This window comes from Photinus pyralis, unplaced genomic scaffold, assembly GCF_008802855.1.
Source record: "Photinus pyralis isolate 1611_PpyrPB1 unplaced genomic scaffold, Ppyr1.3 Ppyr1.4_LG1, whole genome shotgun sequence".
Classification (NCBI taxonomy): Eukaryota; Metazoa; Arthropoda; class Insecta; order Coleoptera; family Lampyridae; genus Photinus; species Photinus pyralis.
Window position 1 is genome coordinate 52,770,791 of NW_022170249.1, and position 23,390 is coordinate 52,794,180.

Below are 23,390 nucleotides of genomic sequence, written 5' to 3' on the forward strand. Positions count from 1 at the left end.
TCACCTGTTAATAATGCAAAAGGTTACGTAAATGTCGCGTTGATGTCAAAATACTCCGTTGTGTCAGTATTTGGCAATGTTTATCCAAATATTAACAAGACAAATAACAAATTCGTACTTGTAATTGCTGGATTTTCTCCATTACTGCACTTACGAGTTGCTCCTCGCTCAGTTCTATTGCTGAAATATTGCTTCCATAGATTTTGATTAGATTAGATTTTGTATCTGATTTTATTTTAAATAATTGCTTACTGTAATTCTTGATACAGTGATTTGTGCATAAAAGGAAAATGAAAACTTTTCTTAAGAAGTTTGAAGATGTCCTCCTAAGATATTACACTAAGATTCTATTCTATAAAACTTATTGTGTTCGAACCTCGATCTAGGATACTTGTACGGAGGACGCGCGCACGGTTTTACACTGTGCGGACAAACGTATCTTCTTAGAGGGACAAGCGGCTCGAAGCCGCGCTATAGAAAGCAATAACAAGTCTGTGATGCACTTAGATATCTTGGAGCCTGTGCCGCACGCGCGCTACACTAAGGAATCGGCGTGTGCGCAGATAGCCGTCGGGCGAGACGCTCGGGTAATCCGCTGAAACTCCTTCGTGCTAGTGATTGGGGCTTGAAATTCTTCCCTATGAAAGAGGAATTCCCAGTAAGCGCGAGTCATAAGCTCGCGTTGATTACGTCCCTGCTCTTTGTACACAGCGCCCGTCGCTACTACCGATTTAGATGCAGCATAGTCGGTTGAATATTTCTGACCTCTGGTGCTGACTGTGAAGACCTGGGTTTCCTTGGCTTTTCTTTCTGCATTCCCGCTGATTCCATTGGCATTTTCCTTGAGAGCGGTGAAAATCGTAAAGATAATGTTTGATATCTGATTTGCTGCAGTTATGTTTGCGAACTCTTTATCTTTCAGAGTAACTATTAAACTACCTTAAACAACCTGTCTTGTGTCGTTTTTTGTTGTCATAACATATAAATGTTAAATTTTGATCGGGCGAAGTTGATTGTTCCAAATTCAAAATGGTCGTCACCAAGCAGTGGCCTTGAAAGATGCTGGAAAACTAAGGGCCGCGGTGGTTGGATTGTATGCCGGGCGCGCCCATCATGAGTGGGAGGAAGGTGAGCCTCTTGCCTGGCCACCTCCTCGCAGCTGCCTCCCGGAATCTCGGCTGGTCGTACATTGTTCTCTTCAGGTCCCACGATTTGGAAAGCGTACGTGGGCCTCCCCAGCACACTTGAACATCGCATAACCTCTTGTGCAATTATAAGTGAAAAAAGATGCTGAATTCAAAAAATGGAAATAATAATAATAATAATATATAATTCGTGTTGCTATACATATTGTACTTACACATGTCAAGGTTGTCAAAGAAAAAGAAAGAAAAATATAGTGTCATTAAATTCAAGTTGATTGCAATAATAACCAAATTTTGTTGGATAAAAAATGGCATTAAATAAATACAGCAACTTTTGTTCGTACATTTTTTAAATTAGATAAATATCTAAAAAATAGAAGGAAACTTTTGTCTCACTCTGCATGGTTGTTATATCCTCAAACGGTGCACGCTGACTAAAGTTACAGGCATTGTATGTTCATGTGAAGAGCAAATTACTAAAAAGTTAATATTTTATGACATTTAAGTATCTAAACGTAGTTTTGCTTCATCCAAAGGAAGGGTTCAATTTCCGCAATTAAATATGTATCATAAAATATAGCTTGACGTGCTTTTAGCAGACATATTTGCATAGATGGAGAAATACTCATTTTCAGATCCAGAAATTTGGTTGCCGGAATTATTTATTAGAAATATTACAAGGTTACCGACACAATTTCGTAATTGTGTTATTTCCACATCTTAAAAACATTCGCACATTTGCAAATGAACTTGCACTTTCAATTGTTCGTTATCCACGAGTAGATATTTTAATTCATCATCAATGCAAAACTGCGGAAATTACGCAATTCGCAACCTCGATTTTCGATCGCCGTCCGTAGTCAGATTATACCTGTTTCTAAATTTGAAAAAGAACTTTTGAGAGCTTCCTTGCGACGACGATGAAAATGCGACTAGGATACATTTAAAAGCAAACGGGAATATACTTTTTAAGTGTATTGAGCTGCTGCCGCGACGATGTAATAAATCAGTAACGAAAAGGCAAAGTAATCGGTGGGAAACAATGAGATTTTACTCAAAAGGTGCCGAGCGTTATGCTATCTGCGGGTGTGTAGATCCGATAAATACACCAAAAACCCACCATAGGATTAGATGTATCTTGCATAGGATTCTAGAGAAGAAAATTTATTGAGATAAACGCTAAAACACAGATTAATTGTATATAAATTATAAACAAAACCGTTTGACCAAACACATCGAGATTTTGCTCTTATAAAAGCCTATTTCAAGGTGAAAAACATACGACTTTAGTTTATTTATCCATTTTACTTCCTTTGAGTACGTTATTTGGGCAATGTATTGTTGATGAGGCGACCAATTATAAAGGCGGTGATTTTTTAGCGTAGGCGGTATAAATTTTTTCGCTGCATTTTGTGACAAAAGCATGAAACTCTGTACACGTGTTCATTAGGTCCAAATCAAACTTTTGACCCGCAGCACCCACCGAAATTTTCGTGTGGGTTCAAAATTTGAACACTTCTGTTCAAAAGGGCGTTCAAGGTTTTAAACCTGTAAAAATTGACGAATTTTGGCATTCTAGGGGTCGTTTTTGAATGATTTAGGGTCACTGGTGCCAATGGCGGCATTTAAAAAATTGCATATCTGACCCTTAGGCTCCAAATTTGGATTATTTTCAAAATAATGGTTAAATTTTGAATTTTGATAGTTTTAACCCTGCGTGATGTTTCGGATGTCGATTCCAGCTAATTTGGACGTGCACTACACGCTAGAAATGTTATATTGACGTTAAAACAGTTACTATTGTGTAAATAGGTCGTTAATCGTTCAATAATTTGTTCAAAATTTGGAATTTGGAAATTCCATACGTGGAGGATTTTGCCGTTCTTGGTGTCGTTTCCATATAATTTGTGGTTGCTGATGCTGATTTTGTATTCAGAAAACAGATGCGACTCATAGTTAGGCCCTTTTCATACTATTTTACTTATTAAGAGGGAATGTTCGGCGCAGTCATGCCCTTGTTGGCCCGGATTGCAACAACTATTGAATGACAAAGAAAGACGAAAGAGAGGGGCATTTCATTAAGATTCGGAAGTGGACATGTTCTCTGACGGGATATGTCGCCTATGCTTCCATTATTGCCCTCCCGTCATCGTTTGTTGGGAAATCTGTGCTTCCAGTCAGTCTTGAGCTCACTCCATGACAAGTAACATCACGCAGCGAGCAAGTTCCGTCCGACTCGTGCCCCTTTAAACAAGAGTGTCTCCAGCTGATGGCCCAGAAATGGGCAAGTTGACATATGAAGGATAAAAAAATTATTAATTGTAGGTATAGTGCAGAGCACATAAACTTTTACTCTTGTACTGTCTTACCTCTACAACCACAATAATTGTAATAAGCAATTATCGGTCAAGAAAACCATGACACTTGGGTTTTTGGACTGGTTGCTTTGCATTTTGCTACTTTTTTTCATCTCTAAACGGGGGCCGCTGCCCTCCCCCGCCCCCTCTGGCGACGCCCTTGCCTTGAAGCGAGGATATCACAACGATACCGTGAAACACCATCGATCGCGACGCAGTCCCTGGGCGTTCCCTGAAGTCGCCGAGGCAACCCCAAAGTACATCAGACAGCCTGCCATACGATTAGGCCGCGAGTCACAGGCGTTTTAGGCTCTGCGCGTCGCTGTAGGAACTCTAAGCGCATATTGAGAGACCGTTACCACCATGACCATCCAGAAGCTGGTTCTGGCCGCCAGTCTAGTGCCTCTTCAGGTACATCAATAGCACTGGTAGAAGACTACACTTTTAGTAAAAGTTTATCAAATTTAGTCCCTTGGAACTTCGATGCACAGGCTTTGTGCCACTTTGCTTGGTAATGAATGAAAGCAGCTTTAAAATCCCCTCCATTCGTTGAGTTGTTGCACCAGATAACCGGCCTCTAGCGTGTATGCATAGGGTACTGCATAGGTAACTGCTCCAAGTTCGTACCAAGAGATAGATAGCTCGTGTTACGCTTCGCAAGCACTGGATTACTGGCAGAACACACAAGTTTTTTGTTGAATTGCTCTGGCATAAACAACACACTTGCCAGCGCACCGCTGACCAGTGAGACTGGCGCCGCCAGAACCACCAGCTTCTGGCTAGTCAGGTCATGGTGGTAACGGTCTCGCAGAGTTCCTACAGCGACGCGCAGGGCCTAAAACGCCTGTGACTCGCGGCCTAATAGTATCGCCCGCCGTCTGATGTACTTTGGGGGCTGCCTTGGCGACTTCAGGAAAAGCCCAGGCACTGCGTCGCGATCGATCGCGTTTCACGGTATCGTTGCAATATCCTCATTTCCAGGGACACGAGTCGGACGGAACTAGCTCGCTGCGTGATGTTACTTGTCGTGGAGTGAACTCAAGACTGACTGGAAGTACAGATTTCCCAACAAACGATGACGGGAGGGCAATAATGGAAACATAGGCGACATATCCCGTCAGAGAACATGTCCACTTCCGAATCTTAATGAAATGCCCCTCTCTTTCGTCTTTCTTTGTCATTCAATAGTTGTTGCAATCCGGGGCAACAAGGGCATGACTGCGCCGAACATTCCCTCTTAATAGGTAAAATAGTATGAAAAGGGCCCAACTATGAGTCGCATCTGTTTTCTGAATACAAAATCAGCATCAGCAACCACAAATTATATGGAAACGACACCAAGAACGGCAAAATATCCTTCAAGTATGGCATTTCCAAATTTTGAACAAATTATTGAACGATTAACGGCCTATTTACACACCAGAAACTGTTTTAACTTCAATATAACATTTCTAGCGTGTAGTGCACGTCCAAATTAGCTGGAATCGACATCCGAAACATCACGCAGGGTTAAAACTATCAAATTCAAAATTTAACCATTATTTTGAAAATACTCCAAATTTGGGGCCTAAGGGTCAGATATACAACTTTTTTAATGCCGCCATTGGCACCAGCGACCCTAAATCATTCAGAAACGACCCCTAGAACGCCGAAATTCGTTAATTTTTACAGGTTAAAATCTTGAACACCCTTTAGAACAAAAGTGTTCAAATTTTGAACCCACACGAAAATTTCGGTGGGTGCTGCGGGGCAAAAGTTTTATTTGGACCTAATGAACATGTGTACCGAGTTTCATGCTTTTGTCACAAAGTGCAGCGTTTACCTCGATATTCAGTTGTACCGCCTACGCTATTTTAGAAATGTTGCACATTAAACAACTTAACATTGAATTTTAGATCGGACATTCAAAATCCTAGTAGTTACTCTCACTCAATTAATAAAATGTTATTCCATACCCGGTAGTCTATTCTTAACGTGCCATATATATCGAATGTCAAGATCGTGACACTGCTTTTTAAATACCCCTGTACATATTGCTGTGTAAACAATGTCAATGTGGACGTTGATGTTTGGTCCAGACGCTTGAATTAATGACGGGTCAGTAATGTTAGTTTCTTCTCATATATAATACAACAAGAGATCCGAAAATTGTCGGTAACTTTTGCATATCGTAAATAGGAGTATTTGGTGTGACGAAAGCGCGAGTGTCGATTTTATAAAGCAACAAATATGAGTACCTGCGTGCAAAAATTTGTGTTTAAGAAATCGTTACTCAACTGATCAAATCAGGTATTGGAGAGCAATAAGCCTTAACAACAACAGGGCCTAGCTCCGCAAATTCTATTAAACCTTATTTACAACCTGACCAACATCAACATTCCCGCCTGGTTCAGTGCCTTAGAAAAGATGAGGAGAATTCGAACCTCTTAAGTGAAAAAAGCGAAATTGAGTCCAGTCTATCTTTGCTAGAAAATAGTTTTACGAAAATGAGTCCAACCTAGCTTTGCCAGGAACTAGTTTTAAGAATTGTACATTTTACAATTGTAATGTCAAGTGAATCTGTTTAATTAACAATTAAAGTTATGTATAAACGTAATGCAAATGTAATGTAAGTCTAATGCAAGTATAATACAAATGGCAAGTGTAATCGCGGTGACAACTTTTCTGCCAAAAAATTGCCGCTGCTATTTTTTATTGCAGCTTTTAATTGGTCGATAAAAAAAATTCAACTATTCGATTTGGCCAAAATAATCGAGGTGAATTGTCAAATTAATTAATTTTCTGGTGGGTATTTACGTGTTTAACACAAAATGATTATTGTTTCTAGTCGTATCCAAGTGGTTTGTTTTTCCCGTTTAAAAAATTAATTTCTAGAATTTTTAAATGTAGGGCAATTAAAACAGTCTCCCAAGAAAAAACACCACATCAACCAGTTCTGCTTGAGTCGCAACGCTGATTAAAAAACAATCATACTTGAACATCTTTTGTTTCATCATGGCACACTTGGGATCGGAAAAGAACTTTTTTTCTCTGAAAAGTAGAATTACAATCTAACTATCGGACAGTAAAAGGACGAGACATTAACTACTACATGAAGAAATGTTACAATGCTCTTCCTGACTACATCAGGGATCTGGAAGAACAATTCAGAAAAACAGTCAGTGTTCGTGCCAAAGCATTCTATAGTAGGTATTGATGGTAGGGTAACGGGTACAGTTGTTGGCCGGTCACTAGTGATTGGCCACTTTTACAAAAATCCGAAATATTAAGGTTTTCAAAAATTATAAGGAAATAAATATATTTACATTGCAATCTGGCAACATTGATGTTTAATTTGGCTAACTGTCATCTGTCTCATTTTAGTTATCTTGTTGTTACGGCGCGTATTGTTCGAAGCTTAACAGGTGCATCCAGTTTTAAGAGTTTTACAAAGAATTTGTTAAGGAAGTCTATCAAACAGGTATGTTATTTTGGCTAATAGTATTTTGTATCTTGGTATATTACAGTTTCATAGCGATTTAGGGGGGGTATTTCTTACATTATCGGTGGTTTTAAAAGTAAGGTTATAAATTTTGGCGGTAATTTTTAGTGGCCAACAACTGTGTCTTAAATATGTACGCGTTATAATGATTGGCCTACCGGCCAATTACTGTACCTGCTTTAAATTAAAACGTTTATTATAATTTAGGTTGTTTTAGCCTATTGGTCAAATACAAGATTATTTAATGCATTTTTTTTTAAATTTTTATGGCAATAACCAGTGGTTGGCCGACTGCCAATCACTAAACCACCGGGTGGCCAATAATTGTAATGCGTAATAAGAATATATTCTTTGTCTAGATTAAGTTAATAAAATTAGTGCCAATGTGGGCAATAGAAATCAAATTTTAAAAATAAAATTAGAATTATGCGTATTGTAGCTAACATTATTACTTTTAAATTATTTTTATTTTTAGATTAAAAAATGCCAAATGTTCAGAAACGTATCACAAAAAATATACAGAACAAGACCTTCGGTCTGCTTTTGAGGCCATAGAAAACGGCATGAGCCAACGAAAAGCCGCTGAACAATTTAATGTGCCAAGAGCAACACTGCAGTTTAGAGCAAGCGAAAAGTTTAATGAAAAAACTACCCTTGGCCCCAATCCTATTCTTTCTTTGGAGGAAGAGAATCGTTTAAAGAATTGGATCATAACATGCCAAGACAAAGGTTTTCCAGTGAGAGTGGAAGATATACAAGACTCGGTTAAAGGTTTTCTGGACGCAAATCCGCGTGCCAATCCTTTTACCGACAATCGCCCCGGAAGAGGTTGGTATAGATCCTTTTTAAAGCGACACCCAGATTTAAGCGAGAGAACTCCAGAAGCGGTGACAGCAGCAAGTTCAGTTGTGTCTGAAAAAGATATAAAAAAATGGTTCACCAGTGTTCAAGAATACTTGCATCGTAAAGGTTACTTTGATGTTCTTCAAGATCCTTCACGTGTTTTAAATGGGGATGAAACCTGCTTTCTCTTGTGTCCCAAGAATAAACGAGTATTAGCTGTAAAGGGAAGCAGAAATGTATATCAAATAGAGCATCACTCAAAAGTAAATTTAACAGTTATGTTTACCTTCGCAGCATCCGGGGAAGTAACGGCACCAATGGTTATTTACCCTTATAAACGGATTCCTAGCAATGTTGTAAATTCAGTTCCACGAGAATGGGGCGTAGGATGTAGCGATACGGGGTGGATGAAGAATGAAAACTTCTATGAATACGTAGGAAACGTCTTATATAAATACCTAGTTGATAAAAACAGAAAATTTCCAGTTATTTTGTTCGTCGATGGACATAAAACTCACTTAACCATTCAAACCAGTGAATTATGTTCCAAATTACAAATCATTTTAGTGGCATTGTATCCCAACGCGACTAGAATTATGCAGCCTGCAGATGTTGCTGCATTTAAACCATTAAAGGTAAATTGGAACAGGGCAGTATCAAAATTTAGACGAGAAAATCCAAACTCAGTAGTTACCAAAGAGAATTTTGCATTGGTACTAAATACAGCCATTTGTGAATTAAAACCAGATTCCATCATTAATGGCTTTAAAGCAACTGGATTGTATCCATGGAACCCTGAAGCAATAGACTATTCCAAATGTTTAGGGAAGATCAACGACCCGAATAAAGATATTAATCACAATATTTCTGAGACAAAATCAATAACATATGAAGAGTTTGTACACACAGTTGGAGCCGCAAAAATATTAGAATTTGAAAATTTGGAAACTCCCGAAGAACTAAATGGAGATTCAAAATTGCTCTTTAGTATATTTAAGAAATTTCAAAATACCACGGATCTACCCACGATTCAACCTACAGAGACCGATGGAATTACAAATGATATACAACATATCTCTATCATCACAGACAACCATATACCTTCAGATAATCCACTTGAGCCGGCAGAGAGCAATGAAATCATATGCAACATAGAAGATATTCCTATTATCACAGAAGACGACCTACTTTTGGATTTTCGAGTTCAACTTCCAGAAAGCGGTGATATCACATATAACATGAAAGATACTACTACAGTCACAAAAGATATAATGGCCTTAGATATTCCATCGACATCCAATAATATCCCTTTACTTAATCAAGATATCTTTGGAGAGGCTTCAGAACAACAATTAACAGAAGAAAATTCACTGTCGAAAAATACTGGCACCTCAATTGACAAATTCTTTTTCTGGCCAAAAACCCCAGAAAGAAAGGGTAAAAAACAAACAGAAAGGTTGCCTTTCGTGCTTACTTCTTCGGATCGTCAAAATGCAGAGAGGCGTAAAATTGAAGAAAAAGCAGAGCAAGAAAGAATAAAATTAGAACGGAAACAAAAGCGAATTGACGCAAAAGCAAACCATAAGGGCCAAAAAAATAAGGAAACCAAGATCAAAGTAATAAAAAAAATTGCCACAAGAGATAATGCTGAGAGCAGAAAAAGTCAAACTGTTGTGAAAAAGAAAGAAAATTCTTCTTTATCTACTGACAAACGAGTAGACCATATTGGTGGCAGCAGCAAAGAAAGATTTTATTATGACCTAAATAATGCTTCCCGAGATCCGAAAGTTAATACACATGATAGTGTAGGTGCAGATATTTTTAAAGCAGACACACTTTTAAATCATACAATTAAAAGCACTACTTTGAAATGTGGAGTTAGAGTACACATACCAGAAGTAATTAACCCGAAAAATGAAAACCAAGAAATATCACGGAACCAATTTCCTGATTCTGTAGAGGAAAATGATAATCTGTCCACAATTGATAAAAAATGTTTTGATGTTTGCAACAATTTTAAATTTTCAAACTGGAAGAATACGCCCCAAAGCAAATATACTAATTTGGAAACCAGCATAGGGAAACGTGCTGGTGAGTCGGTTAAAAGAAAGTTGTTTTTCGAAACTGAGGGGTATCCAGAAGTTGAAAAAATACGTATTCTTTCAGATATAACGGTGAAACATTCAGAAGACACCAACCCATCTGTAAAGAATCTTTTGTATACTGGATTATGTTATTCTTGTACTTATAACATAACTAAATCTAAAATTGGAATAAAATGTCAATTTTGTATTAGAGGCTATCATATTGGCACTTGTGCAAAGAATCAACAAGAAATCGAAAACTTAGATAACTTTGTGTGTTCTGCCTGCAAAAACAAAAAAACGAACTTCAAAAATCAAGAACTTTGTAATGGCCAATGACTGTAATTTTATATGCCAATAACTATGTTTGTATGGCCAATAACTGTCTAGTTTTATAAGTTTTTAAATTTGTGTTAATTTTGAATATCTATTATTATTTTTACTTAAAATAATATGACTTTTTGTAAAATTTGATGTTTCATTATCATTAAGAAACCCTTACAAAATATTTCACTTTAAAAGATACCAAATTACAATTTTAATTCAATTCGCTGTCCCTTAAGTGGCCAATGACTGTACCGGTTACCCTAGGTCACATTTTGTTATATTTTTAGTATAAATAGTAACTGGCACAGTGCCAATAACTGTGGTTTGTAGTGCCAATCACTGTACTTCGCCTGTGGTCGGAGCCTTTTAGAAACATTCTTTTTCANTATTGAGCTTCGACAGCTATGGTCATTAGCTCTTGTTGCTAATTTAAATGTTATTGTACATGTCTATTACTTTCAAATACGACATTAGGTCTCGATAATTATCACTAATGTTGTAATTGCTTCTTATAAGCTCTAAATGGCCACATTCAAAAATGAAGTGTACTACCGTTAATTCGTGTCCACATCTGGCACATATAGGAACTGGTTCTCCCTTCAGTAGGTATGTATGCGTTACTGCAGTATGGCCTATTCCCAATCTAATTAATTTTGATATGTCTGTTCTAGTGAGTGCAGGATTATCCCATTTAGCTATGGTAGGTTTGATGTTTTTAAGGTGAGTATTACACATATCCCAATCATCTTGCCATTTGGAAACAGTTACACGATTATATTTATTTTTCAAATCTTTGTGTTTTATTTCCGGTACATCGACCGCATCCTGTTTGGTTGCTTCCAGGGCTACCTTGTCAGCTTCCTCATTACCCTGTATGCCCACATGACTGGGGACCCATAGTAAGGTAATATGCTTTCCTTGATTTTCTAAGTATACGATAGATGAATGACACCATTGTGTTATCGTATCATTGTCACAGTTTACTATCGATTTTATAACGGACAAGGAGTCTGTTACAATGCAGAAGTGTCGATAACCCAGTGACATATCACAGTACTTCAGCGCTTGCCTTTCGGTTGAAAATTTTGGGTCAAATTTTTAACTGCTTAGTGAATTGCTCAAATTTTAATTTCACTCTAACGACAGCTCTCATTTTGTAAAGTGTATTGGTAATGAATAAGCGGAAATAACTGAAATTTCTGTGTTTATTAACCCTCCCACTATATCCGTTATCGATTGATTGAGATAACATTAACGCAAAAAATCAAACATTACTTTCAGTAGAATGAACAATAGACCTGTTCATTACTTCTCAGCTCATCAGGAAATGACTTCATTCACTTGTAACCGAATTATCTTTATGGTGCTGATTTATTTATTTTTCAGAAATTTTAAAGCAAATGTAAACTGAAATAATTACTCCTACCTACCCTTTTATTCTTTTACAATCCCGCTTGAAGAGCCAGTTGGTCCTTCTGACACTCTGAGTTTCAGGTGTCGTGTTTACATGAAACAGGGTGACATTTTTTCATGTAATGATGGGAGTACGGAACAACGACTGTTGCAAAAGAATGCAGGTACCTATTTAAGAAAGTCATAACTCATAAGTCACTTTCTCCAAGTGAGTGACAGGTACGATATGCACGTCCATATCAGGGATTATTTACCCATATTTTGGTAAAGCTTTCGTAAATGTCTTAACATCATTTCTAACTGAGGCTAATCTTGCTGAAAGTGCATGCTAATTTCCTTCGTATGTCCCCATTGTCGCCAACTTAACTCTCCAAAGATTGTGTGATTAGAAAGTCTATAACTCCTTCCAATAGAATTTAATATAATTCCCCTGTTTCTAGGACTGTTGATCATTGATTCTGAAGTATAGTAGGGAAGGAACGCAAAATAAAAGACTACGACGGCGTAATAGTATCTATAATTCGTATTAGAATAATTCTTTGCATTTTGGTCAGTTATTTTAATATTGAAACTATTGTCAATATATGAGATAAACTGTTGCAATTGATTCACAATAAAGCATGATAAATATAAATGACAATGTTACACATAAAATATGATATAAAAACACGTTAAAAGTAAGTTGCAAAACAAAGAACTGGTTGGAATACAAGCAGGTAACAAAACGAGGTAACTGTACAGGGTGAGTCAACGATTGCGCGGAGTAACTTAATGCCTTGAAGATAAGATTTTTCGATAGAGTGCTATTGTAATATGATATCGTTGAATATTCTTCACATTTTAAAAATATTTGGAACTATACAGGGTGCGCCCACAAAGAAGGTCGGCAAAATGGTACATGTATTTGAATGAATTTTTGAATTATACGCGTAATTGTACGCCCTTTTTATTATATGGTTAATGTCCGAAAAACTAGTATTTTTAAAGATAATTTGATTTGTAAGAAAAGTTGGGCATTTGCAAGCGCCAGTATAGGTAAAATAATAAGTTTTCCGTTGCACGTCATTAATTTTCTGACGTCGTTCTTATGCAGAGTTGACAAACATTTAGTATACTATAGAACTATTTACAAATCATTGTATCTACTGCTTGCACATTTGACCTACTAAGCATGTAGTATCAACAATAATTTTAGAATCGCTTTTACGTGCATGAAATTACCTTTAAATTGCAGCCATAAAACCACACTTTTTTTATAGTAGGTACCCCACTCAGTACCTACTCATAATTAATATATCCTTACAATCTTGAAAACTTGAATCAAATAAACATTAACACAAGAAAATTATACAAAAATAAACCCACCAGACAATCTATAAAGGATACAAATCTTAACTCCATATTCAATTGTCATGAAGTACAAGATATTTACGTGTACAGGAATGTCGAATATCAATTGCTTACAAGCGATCGACTTTTTAATGTTGGAGCTTTATGTAAGGATTAACACTTTGAAGTTACATACTGGAAAGTTAAGAACCGACAGCAATTTCGATAAATTCATTAATTAACTTTTCTACATGGTTTAAAGGCTTCACAATTTACATGTCATACTTCACCATCAAAGCCAGGGGATAGTATTTTGCAGTAATAAGTCACTTTTATGTAATTATTTTATAATCTTACAATGTAAATAAGTACAAATTACTTAATTTGCAAATTAACAAGAATCTTCTGTGTCACTCTCACTATCTTCCCCTAAATTTATTATAATTGGCAGTATATCTTGCATATCTAACATTTTTTCTCTTTCATACCATTTCATTATTTCACCTTCAGTGTGTTTTATTGAATTTTTCCACATATCACGACATTAACTGCTTCTTGCCACATATTTAAACAATCAGCCTCTGTTCTCCCATCTCTACCAATATGTTTATTATAATAATTTTTTGTTATACCCCATATTAACTCTATGGGGTTAAAAATACAATGGTAGGGTGGAAGGCGCAACACTTTATGACCATATTGTTCCGCTAATTGGTCAACAAAATATGTTTTTTCTGGTTTATTTCTGGAAATAAAAATTTTTATATATATATAAAACACGTATGGGTACTTACTGTGACACCTTCAACAGAAGTTCACTTTTAAGCATCTGCTCAGAATATACAATTCCTTCATTAGTTAGCCAGCTTTGAGTGTCACCTTTTTTCCATGAAGCATTAGGTGCTTTGTTAACTTCCATATTGTGATATGGCGCATTATCGATAATAATGACAGACGGTTCACTTAAATTTGGAAGCAATTGATTTTGAAACCAATGTAGGAAATTCGTCTGGTTCATTTCTCCGTGATAATCACCACTTGAAGTTTTTGATGCAAATATTAAATTTGCACCAGGTATGAATCCTTTCTCATTTCCAGCATGCAGAATTATTTGTCTGTAGCCAAGGATACTATATAATATAAGGATTGCTCGACCACTGAATTTTTTCGCCGCGTGTAGTGACGTCACTCGCGGACCCAGTACCAGCGCATGCTTTGATTAAGGCCGATTCCCATTATAGCAGCATCGAGCAGCGCGGCGCGGTGAAAAGCTGCACTGAATTGTTCGCATGTAAATAAGTAGATCCGTTTTCACCTAGGCAGAGCGGTGCAGAGCAGAGCGGCGCGGTGCAGCGCAGCAAATTTAAACGCGTCGGGAAGCATTGAAATTCGCGGCGCTGCTTTGAAACGCGCCGCTCTGCGTGTAGACGGACAAGTGGGAATCGAGGAGCGAAGCAGATCAGCGTGGTGCTGCGGCTTGTGAAAAGCATTTATTTGTCTTCTGTGTTGAGCTTGCGTGTGTTAGTGGATTCGCTATGGACGGACAAAGAAAAAAAATTAATTGTACTCGTCCGCTTTCTTTTTCTTCTTTTTTCGTCGTGTACATGGCATAGTGCCGCTATAAATATTATGAAATCATCTGGTGATGATGACGATGATGGCTCTTCTTTGAGCGTGTAAGAATACATTCTCCCTTAAACTGAACACAAGCAGAAACGCTGTTTCGTCACGCTTCCAAAGGGTGGGGGGAATACCGCTCTACAATTTGCTGCTAGCGACGCGCCGCTCGGTGCTGCTCTAATGAGAATCGACCTTTAGGATTACCATAAAATACGTTCAAATGGGTGTTGTAGGCAGGCATTTAAATTAGAAACACTTGTCCATTAATCTCGCTTGCAGCACCATATCCATTCCTTGCGTATTAATCCATCGGTTTTAGGGAAGTTATGGTAGGTAAATGACTTCCGGGTTAGTGATTTTTGTGCAAACACGGCTGTTGTTACAGTCTAATATTGCACATCGGCATCCTGGCGTCCATGCAAATACGTTCACAACTTAGCAAATTATAACTGTCAATTCTGACAGCCGGGTCCGTTGGTGACGTCACATATGACTTAAACTTGGGCAACATTACAAGTATAGGGATCGAGCAATCCTTATATTATATAGTATCCTTGGTCTGTAGCATATTTTTTGCTATAATTATTGTGACCACCATTAATAATAAACCAACCGCTTTCCATCAGTTTTGATAGTTTTCACACTTCTTTCATTACTATCTTGCCATGAGCGTTGTATAGTGCCATTTTGGAATATCCACGTTTCATCAAGAAAAACAAATTGGTACAAATCTTTTTCCTTGAAATCTTTGTATTGGCGCAGAAAACGAATTCTTTTACTTGCCACATGGGGTAGTTCCATTAGACCTCGCCTGGGCTCGTCTTTTCTCCATTTAAATCCAATTTCTTTTAGCACTGTTCGCAATGATGCCAATGAACCATGAAAAATGACTTTTTCACGAAGCTGTTCATGCACAGATGCCAATGTAACATGCACTTCTGCAACTCTGATTACACAAAGTGTGATCAACTTACTGTTTTCGTACATTTCATAAATTGTGTTTCTAATAGGTACCATCTAATGTTCAAATTATATACATCTGTCACAGGCTTAAGGCGAGGACGATTCTTTGAAGGCGATTTCAACACTTCATTCTTCTTCACCGCCGCTGATATGGTACTGACCGTGGAGATACTGATACTTAAAGCTTGTGCCACTCTCTACGATAATTACACAGTAGAATAGGTACACTATAATGTAAAAATTATGCTTTTGTTACCTCTCTTACTGCCTGCAAAGGTAACAAGGGGCCTCCAGGGTCACGTTCTTGTTCAAAATACAAAATTAAAGATGCTACCATTTTTTTAGCAGTGCTATCCAAATTCTTCGTCATCGTAATAGATAATGCTTCACAGTACGACACAAAGTTGTTCTGCAAAGAACAGTTTGGTTTGTGGAATTAAGAAGCTTGATAAAAAGGCACGAAATTGCGATAAACTAAACGATCCGAAACACACGCAAGGTGACAGAATGGGTGACAGATAGCAACATAACCTTAAATGCATAGTACAGAGTCGCGCCAACGTCGCATTTCTGTACCAACCGTATAATTTTAAATAAACTGTTTTTAACTTATAACAACACATCCCATTTAAATATTTAGGTTGGTACGTGAAATTATTCATTACCATATTTCCTTTGTCGGTATCCACCTCCGACGTTCCAACGTGTAACGTCTCGTTGTTTCATTGAATGTACCCTTTGTTGTACCACTTTTGCTTTCGTCGTTGAATGACAGGTTCTTATTTTGCGAAATAAAGTTGTCTAAATTATTTATCTAGACATATTTACATGGATGGGGTTGTTATTTTTTGAGGTTATGCCATATGTTTTAATTTAATTACCTACCTTTCAAATTACATATATATCGCAAACCGAAACCCATTTATTAATGGTTTTTTACACATTTTGTCATGCACTTTGCCATTGTCGTATCGAACTGCTCTGTGATCGATCCTGAATACAGAAGTTGCGGAAATATAATTAACTATAGTCGGACGGTGTATTATCTTCTTCAACCGGTCATTTTATTTACAAAGGCGATGATTTTTAAAAGCAAACATCAAGTGACATGGTAATCATGGAATTACGAATAATCAGCCCACTTAGAAATCTGTTCGTGTAATAACGTCAGTATAATTTCATTTTATTTCCCTTATTATTAAATTATATTGTAGGTATAATTGCGCGTGCTTTAAAGACTATTATCGACTTGTTTCTTAATATACTATTAGAGTGTCAATGACCAATAATAATATTTTTGAGTAATAATTTAAAAATAATAAAGGTTGAGCACCCGGTTCGATTATAGTAGATAATGTATTAAGGGATAAAACAAGAGTATAATTCCCTGAGGGAACAGTAATACTCCGTTTTATCCCGTGGTACATTCTACGTTTTATTTTTTATTGATAATAGTAGAATTGCTGTTGAAAAGTAAATTAATATGCAAATAAAAATTTCACATCTGATTCGCGTTGTTGCATATGGGGTTGGCTGCGACTGCCATGGTTACCTAGTTACGTATATAAACAACAAAAAATGCTGCGTCCGTCATTTTGAAAGCAATTTTTGTGTCGTTTGGCTTTGTTCAAGAACGGAAAATGTTGGAAGGGAATGAAGATGATGATGTTCCCATGGGGGAATAAAAGAAGCTGAAGACACTCTTAAGGAATTAGTGCCGGCGACTTCAAAAACATTATATGAAGACGAATACTCCAAGTTATGTAAATTGCGATCGGAAAAATCCTTGAAGATTGTGAACGAAAAAATTCTTTTGGCGTATTTTAGTGAACGATCTAAGCAGAGAAAACCGTCTTGTTTGTGGACCTACTACTCCATGCTATTAGATCCATGCTGCGTGTGCGAGAGAACCTAGACATTTCAAGGTATTATTTATACACATTATTAGCCGAATTTGAACAATACTAAGACGTTCTTTTAGATTATAGTTATGGGCAATTGAAAACGTTTTTAAAAATAAGAATTAGGGATTTAAGCCCAAGAAGTCTAAGATTCGCCATTCCCTGTCTGAGGGAAATCTGAAAAGTACCTAGATGTATTTCAAAATGTTGTTTTACACACAATTGCTACGACAATGGATCTGTATATCACAACCTACAAAATGAATGAAGTTAAGTATCGTAAAAGAAGACCATTTTAAGAAATATAACATGGTTACCACCTATGAAATGTCATTCTCGTTCCTTCTGTAGGTTTTGACTTAAGCGCGGTTTAGACGGTACGATAAATTGTAACAATTTATCGTAACGATTCGATCGTTTGGTTGCGTGTGAACAGAGGATTGTAGCGATTTATCGGAATTGGAATTGGATTGGATGGTTGATGGCGGCCGGCTTCAATTTCTGCGAATCGTAGCGATAAATTGGAACGTGCAAACAATAACAGCGATTTATCGCTACGATTTGTGATTAATGTTTCCAACGTGAACCATTTTTGTATCCATTTGGGCTACTTATAGATTGTCTCTAGTGCACACGTTTTACATTTGGCGAGTTGCGATCAAGTTTGGGCACCCAAAAAAAATATTTAGCGACACATGGCTACTCATAAATCATAAGCGAGATTAAGAGTCTATTGTAAGCAAGCAATGTAAGCAATAAAATGCGAGTATAATTTATATTAGTGGACAGAACCAAAAGACAAGTTGAAAAGTAAAAAAATAAAAACTGTATTAAACCGTGATCGACAATGAGATTGGAACAAGAAATCGTTACATGTAAACAGTACGCACTCTTTCTGATTTATTGAACGATAAATTGGACAATCAGATCGTTACGATTTATCGAAGCCAAGATCGTAACGTCTAAACCGCGCTTTATATTACACGATTGACAGCTAACCATTGTGTTTGACTTTACCGCAAATGTCAATTAATTGTCAAAGTAGTTCTATTGTTCAGACAGGGAATTAGATTTTATAACTCTCGTTGTTATGACAGCGGGAATTATGGGTCTGTTTATGTGGCTATAGACTAGTATTTTAACCACCATGTAAATTATCAATAAAAAATAAAATTATATTATTATATTAAATTATATTTCAAAAATTAAGGTATTTCCATGACAATAATAAATAAACAACTACGATCACTTCTTTTCTATTGAAACTTGAAACTTTGACATATGCCTGGCGTCGCCGCCTCTCCCAGGATTTAGTCAACTGTCGTGAGGATGCGTCCCTGGTAGGCACTATCAGGGACGTTTCACCACTACTTTGTTGCCATCGCGCTGGGCCGCGACATATGCCAAACAATGTGGTGGAGTTTGTGGATTGGGGGGGTTGTGGGGGGGCGGCTAACTGGGTGTTATCCGACCCGAACGGGTACGGCCACAGCTTCGCCACTGGTATTCTGCCTTAGAGGGAACTCTGCTTTCTAGTGATAGCTTCTTCTCTGGGCGTCTTTCATTATTGAATTGGTTTTGATTCATAATATTAATCACCAAAAGAAAGTACATTAATTATACGGAGACTAATTGGCTGGAAATTATTCAGATGATTTTAATAACATTGGTCGTGATTTTACAAATTGGAAGTGAAAGTACGTTGAAAACGAGTTGGTACATTGAATTCTGAAAAAGTTACATTAATAGCATGGGATTTGGATCTTCCGAAAACGTTATGGGTACAATAGAAACGAGTTTTGCTGCATTGAAGCACATTCAATTTTGAACCAGGTACAATTTTTCGCGGCCAATTTCACGGGAGCATGCATTAGAAACGAGTTTTGCTGCATTGAAGCACATTCAATTTTGAACCAGGTACAATTTTTCGCGGCCAATTTCACGGGAGCATGCATTTATGCAGCCATCAGTTTATTTAGGAGAGACTGTTTGTCTTGTTAAATTGCTACATGTTAAGCTACTGTGCATCAGATCATAACAAAATAACAGCACTGTAGATAATGGGCTTATGGACTAAATGCCTCTACGCCTTGTACCGTCGTTATCGCACTTGGAGAGATGTGGTACTAAAATTACCGATATACGAGGGCATATGGTTATAGTCAACATGACACTGCCGTATCTTCACATTTCTTTGGTAGTAGCGCATAAATTAGTGCCAATTATTTCTGAAGATTACGAATTTTGTTCTATCATACAAAAAGATAAATCGTCAGATAAGTTGGGTACCACGATTTGGTCTATACACCGCATTACGATTACTCTGGGGCGATTTAACTACATGAAACTACATTTTAGTCTTGCCATACACAAAACACTCTTTAAACCTAATTAGCTCTTTAATTACGACTTTTCCCGGTGCAGATCCTCACCCCGGTACAGAAAAATGGTTTAAATCTGACCTTAAATTTCTGATCCACGGCAGACAGTGGGCAAGATCAACATCCTTAAATTCCAAACGAACTGCTCTTAAATTTTGACTTAACACTTATAGTCCAAGATCCCCACACCTTACCTAATTAAATTAAGCTAACTGAAACCAGAGACACCTGAACGTGAAACGCACAAACTTTGTCCTACAGTTTCCTTTCTCCGATGCAGTATGGTCATGTTTTCCTTATACTTCACAAAACGTAGCCCTCATCGACTTGAAGTCGCCTTCCGACGCTTCCAATAAAATCGCTCTAAATGCTTGTATTTGTTGAAACTTTTAGAGTAACAAATGCGAAAATGAAAGCCACAGAAACGTGTATATATTTTTTTTCAATATGACAGCCAGACAATATTGCTACAATCAATTGAAATACATTTTAGCACTCTACTAATATATGAACGAAAGAATTACCAAACGATAAGTACTTCAATAGTATAAACGTAATCAATAAAAACTGCATATAAATGATAATAGCCAATACAAGGAAACCTCAAATCGATAGGTCCGTACTAATTCTTAGAATTTTTTTATCTAATTCAACAGTTTCTATCTAGTTTTTTTTTTATTATTTGAACAAAGAACATTAGCAATCAGAATTATATTTTAAAAAATCCATTCTATGAGCCAATTTGATCATATGTATGTAATTGTCTTGAAGAGGTCGGTGTCCATTGAAGCTGCCTCGTCCCTTCCTTCACCTAGCGGTCAAGAATGTTAGTTTCACGGTGGCGGATTCCCATTATTCAGTAGATCCCATGGCCATTTTTTTTTAACTTCGAATATTGGGTTGTTAGTGGCGTTAACGTGTCGTTGGGATGACCTATAAGCCTATTACGGTGTCTGACCGCTCTGTTCTTGATTATATCTCGAACATATGAAATCTTGGTGTCAATATGAAGCGTGTGGTTTGTGACGGACCAAGGAGCATCCATGAGAGTTCTTAGTGTTTTAGACTGGAATCTTTGTATGATGTCTATTTTAGAATAACTAGAACAACCCCATAGTTCACAACCGTATGTCCAAATAGGACGTACTAACGTTTTGTATAACCGAAGCTTATTTTCTGGGGTTAAAGGTGACTTTCGGTCTACCAGTCAATACATCTTTTTGACCTTCAAATCCATCTCTTTGCGCTTCTTTTGTAAGTATTTTTTCCATGTTGGATTTTTATCCCAGTGTAACCCTAGATATTTGACTTCTTCAGACTACGGAACAACTACGTTATTGATGGTTACTGGGAGACACATTCCTCTTCGTGTTGTGAATGTTATGTGGACGGACTTCGTTTCGTTCACTTTAATTCTCCATTTCTCCAACCATTTCTCTATTAGGTGTAGGTGTCCTTGGAGTAAATTTGTAGCAGTTTGGGGATCTTCACTGCACGCGAGGACTGCAGTATCGCCTGCGAATGTTCCCATTTCGGTGCAGTTCGTGCTTGGGATATCGGCGGTGAATAATAGATATATAAAATGGGGCCCAAGACGCTTCCTTGGGGAACTCCAGCGCAGATAGATTGTAATTCTGATGTTTTATTGCCGAATTTTATTTGGAAGTTATTAGAGTTAGTGGAGGTTGTAAATAAAGCGCTGGAAGTCGTATCAGAACAAATATTACTATTTAAATATATCGAACAAAAATTACACGTCAATAGAAAATATATATTGACAACACTCTTGTTTATAAGCTTATCTCAATGGAAACCGTTAATTAAATTTAAAATTCTAACAGAAGTAGCGATTGGAGAGATAGGATTAGAACAGGAGATAAAACTGGAGTGGGAGCAATGCTTTAAGTTTGGTTAGTAACCCTTTGTGTCACACTTTATCGAAAGCTTGTCGAACATTTAGAAACGCTGGGGGTGCAGTACTTTTTGTTGTTTAATGATTTTTGAATAATGTCAGACACTCGGTGGCACTGCTGAATAGTAGAGTGGCTTCGTCTAAATCCAAATTGGTGTTTTGGAATTAAATCTTCTAATGATGCGTCTTTGTTTAACCGTTTAAGTATAAGCTTTTCTAGGAGTTTCGCAACTGTTGGTAGTAGACTGATTGGTCTGTATGACCGAGTCTCATTCGGTGCCTTTCCTGGTTTTAAAATTAGTATTATCTGCGCCACCTTTAGTTGTGCGGGCTAATGAGTCAAACGCAGTATAGAGTTGAATAACGCCAGTAATTACCTTTCTGCTTTTTCAGCTAACCGTTTAAGGATGGGCCCAGTTATGAGGTCGTAGCCTGGTGCTTTTTTGTTGCTTAGTAGTTTTATCTCCTGCCGTAATTCGGTAATTGTAAAGTCTCGTATTGGGTGTGAAAGTTGTAGTGGAGCCTCAAGGAAGGCATCTATTTCTACATCTGCTGCTTCTGAGTTGGGCATAAATACTTCTGTCAAGTGTAATGCAAACAGATGAGCTTTTTCTTGTTCAGTTCTGGCCCACGAACCATCACGTTTTCGTATTGGTGGTACTTGCGTCTGGGGTCTCTTGAAACCTTTTGTTGCCCTCCAAATGCTAAATCTCTGGATAAAGAAGTTACATATTGTCGAAAGGTGTCGTTTTTTGCTTCGTTTAGTTTTCGTTTTAGCTTATTAGCAATTTGATTAAATCTAGTTTTATCGTTACGTCTGTGTATACATTGCCAAATTGCTCTGGCTTTTCTTTTTTCTTTCACCAATTCCAATACTTCTTGTGGGATATTTTGCGAATCAGATCTTTGCCCTTGTAATTGTGACGTAGCGTCCCATGGTGCTTCTTGTGTGGTGGTTATGAGTTTGTTAACTTCGCTGTCTAACTCTTTAATTGTTTTTAGACGTATGTTGGTTTCAAGATGTTGATTCAGGTATTTTTGAAAAGTGTCCCAATTTGTCCTTTTGTTACATAGCGTTGGTTTAATTTCCTTTCTAATTATTGTAGCACTGATTGTAACTATAACAGGCGAGTGATCGGAAGATAAATCATAGCTGGACGTGATATGTATATAATTAGTTGATACCCCGTTGGTTATAAAGAAATCTAATAAATCTGGTATTTTACTTGTGTCGGTTGGCCAGTATGTTGGGCTACCTGTTGACAAATATCCGTAGTTATTATCGGTTTTGAGTTGATTGAACTCTCTTCCTTTTGTCAATCTGCTACCCCAGCGAGTATGCTTCGAGTTAAAATCTCCACCAGCTAGAAATCTTGGTCCTAATGAATGGAAGAATGGTTGTAGCATGAGTTTTGTTATTTGGTATCGGGGAGGGCAATAGACGGCTGCTACTGTAATTGGGCATGGTAGTTTTTCTACTTCGATTACTGTAGCTTGCAAGAAGTTTTCTTAATATTTTGGAAGTTCTTGATGTGGAATCGACTCCCTAATAACAATCGCTGTGCCACCATGAGCAGTGCCATCTGGGTGCTGACTATCGTAGATAAGGTAATGTGGTATTTTTAGATAGGTTC

At 37.2% G+C, this 23,390-nt stretch overlaps 1 protein-coding gene across 1 annotated transcript; it reads left to right on the forward strand.

Moving 5' to 3' along the window:
• The first annotated feature begins 7,546 nt into the window (after positions 1 to 7,546).
• On the forward strand, positions 7,547 to 8,348 carry LOC116162555. Its single transcript, XM_031476199.1, has 3 exons — positions 7,547 to 7,811; positions 7,866 to 8,260; positions 8,313 to 8,348. The coding sequence occupies exons 1-3, from the start codon at positions 7,547 to 7,549 to the stop codon at positions 8,346 to 8,348; spliced, it is 696 nt and encodes a 231-aa protein (XP_031332059.1).
• Positions 8,349 to 23,390: the final 15,042 nt, after the last annotated feature.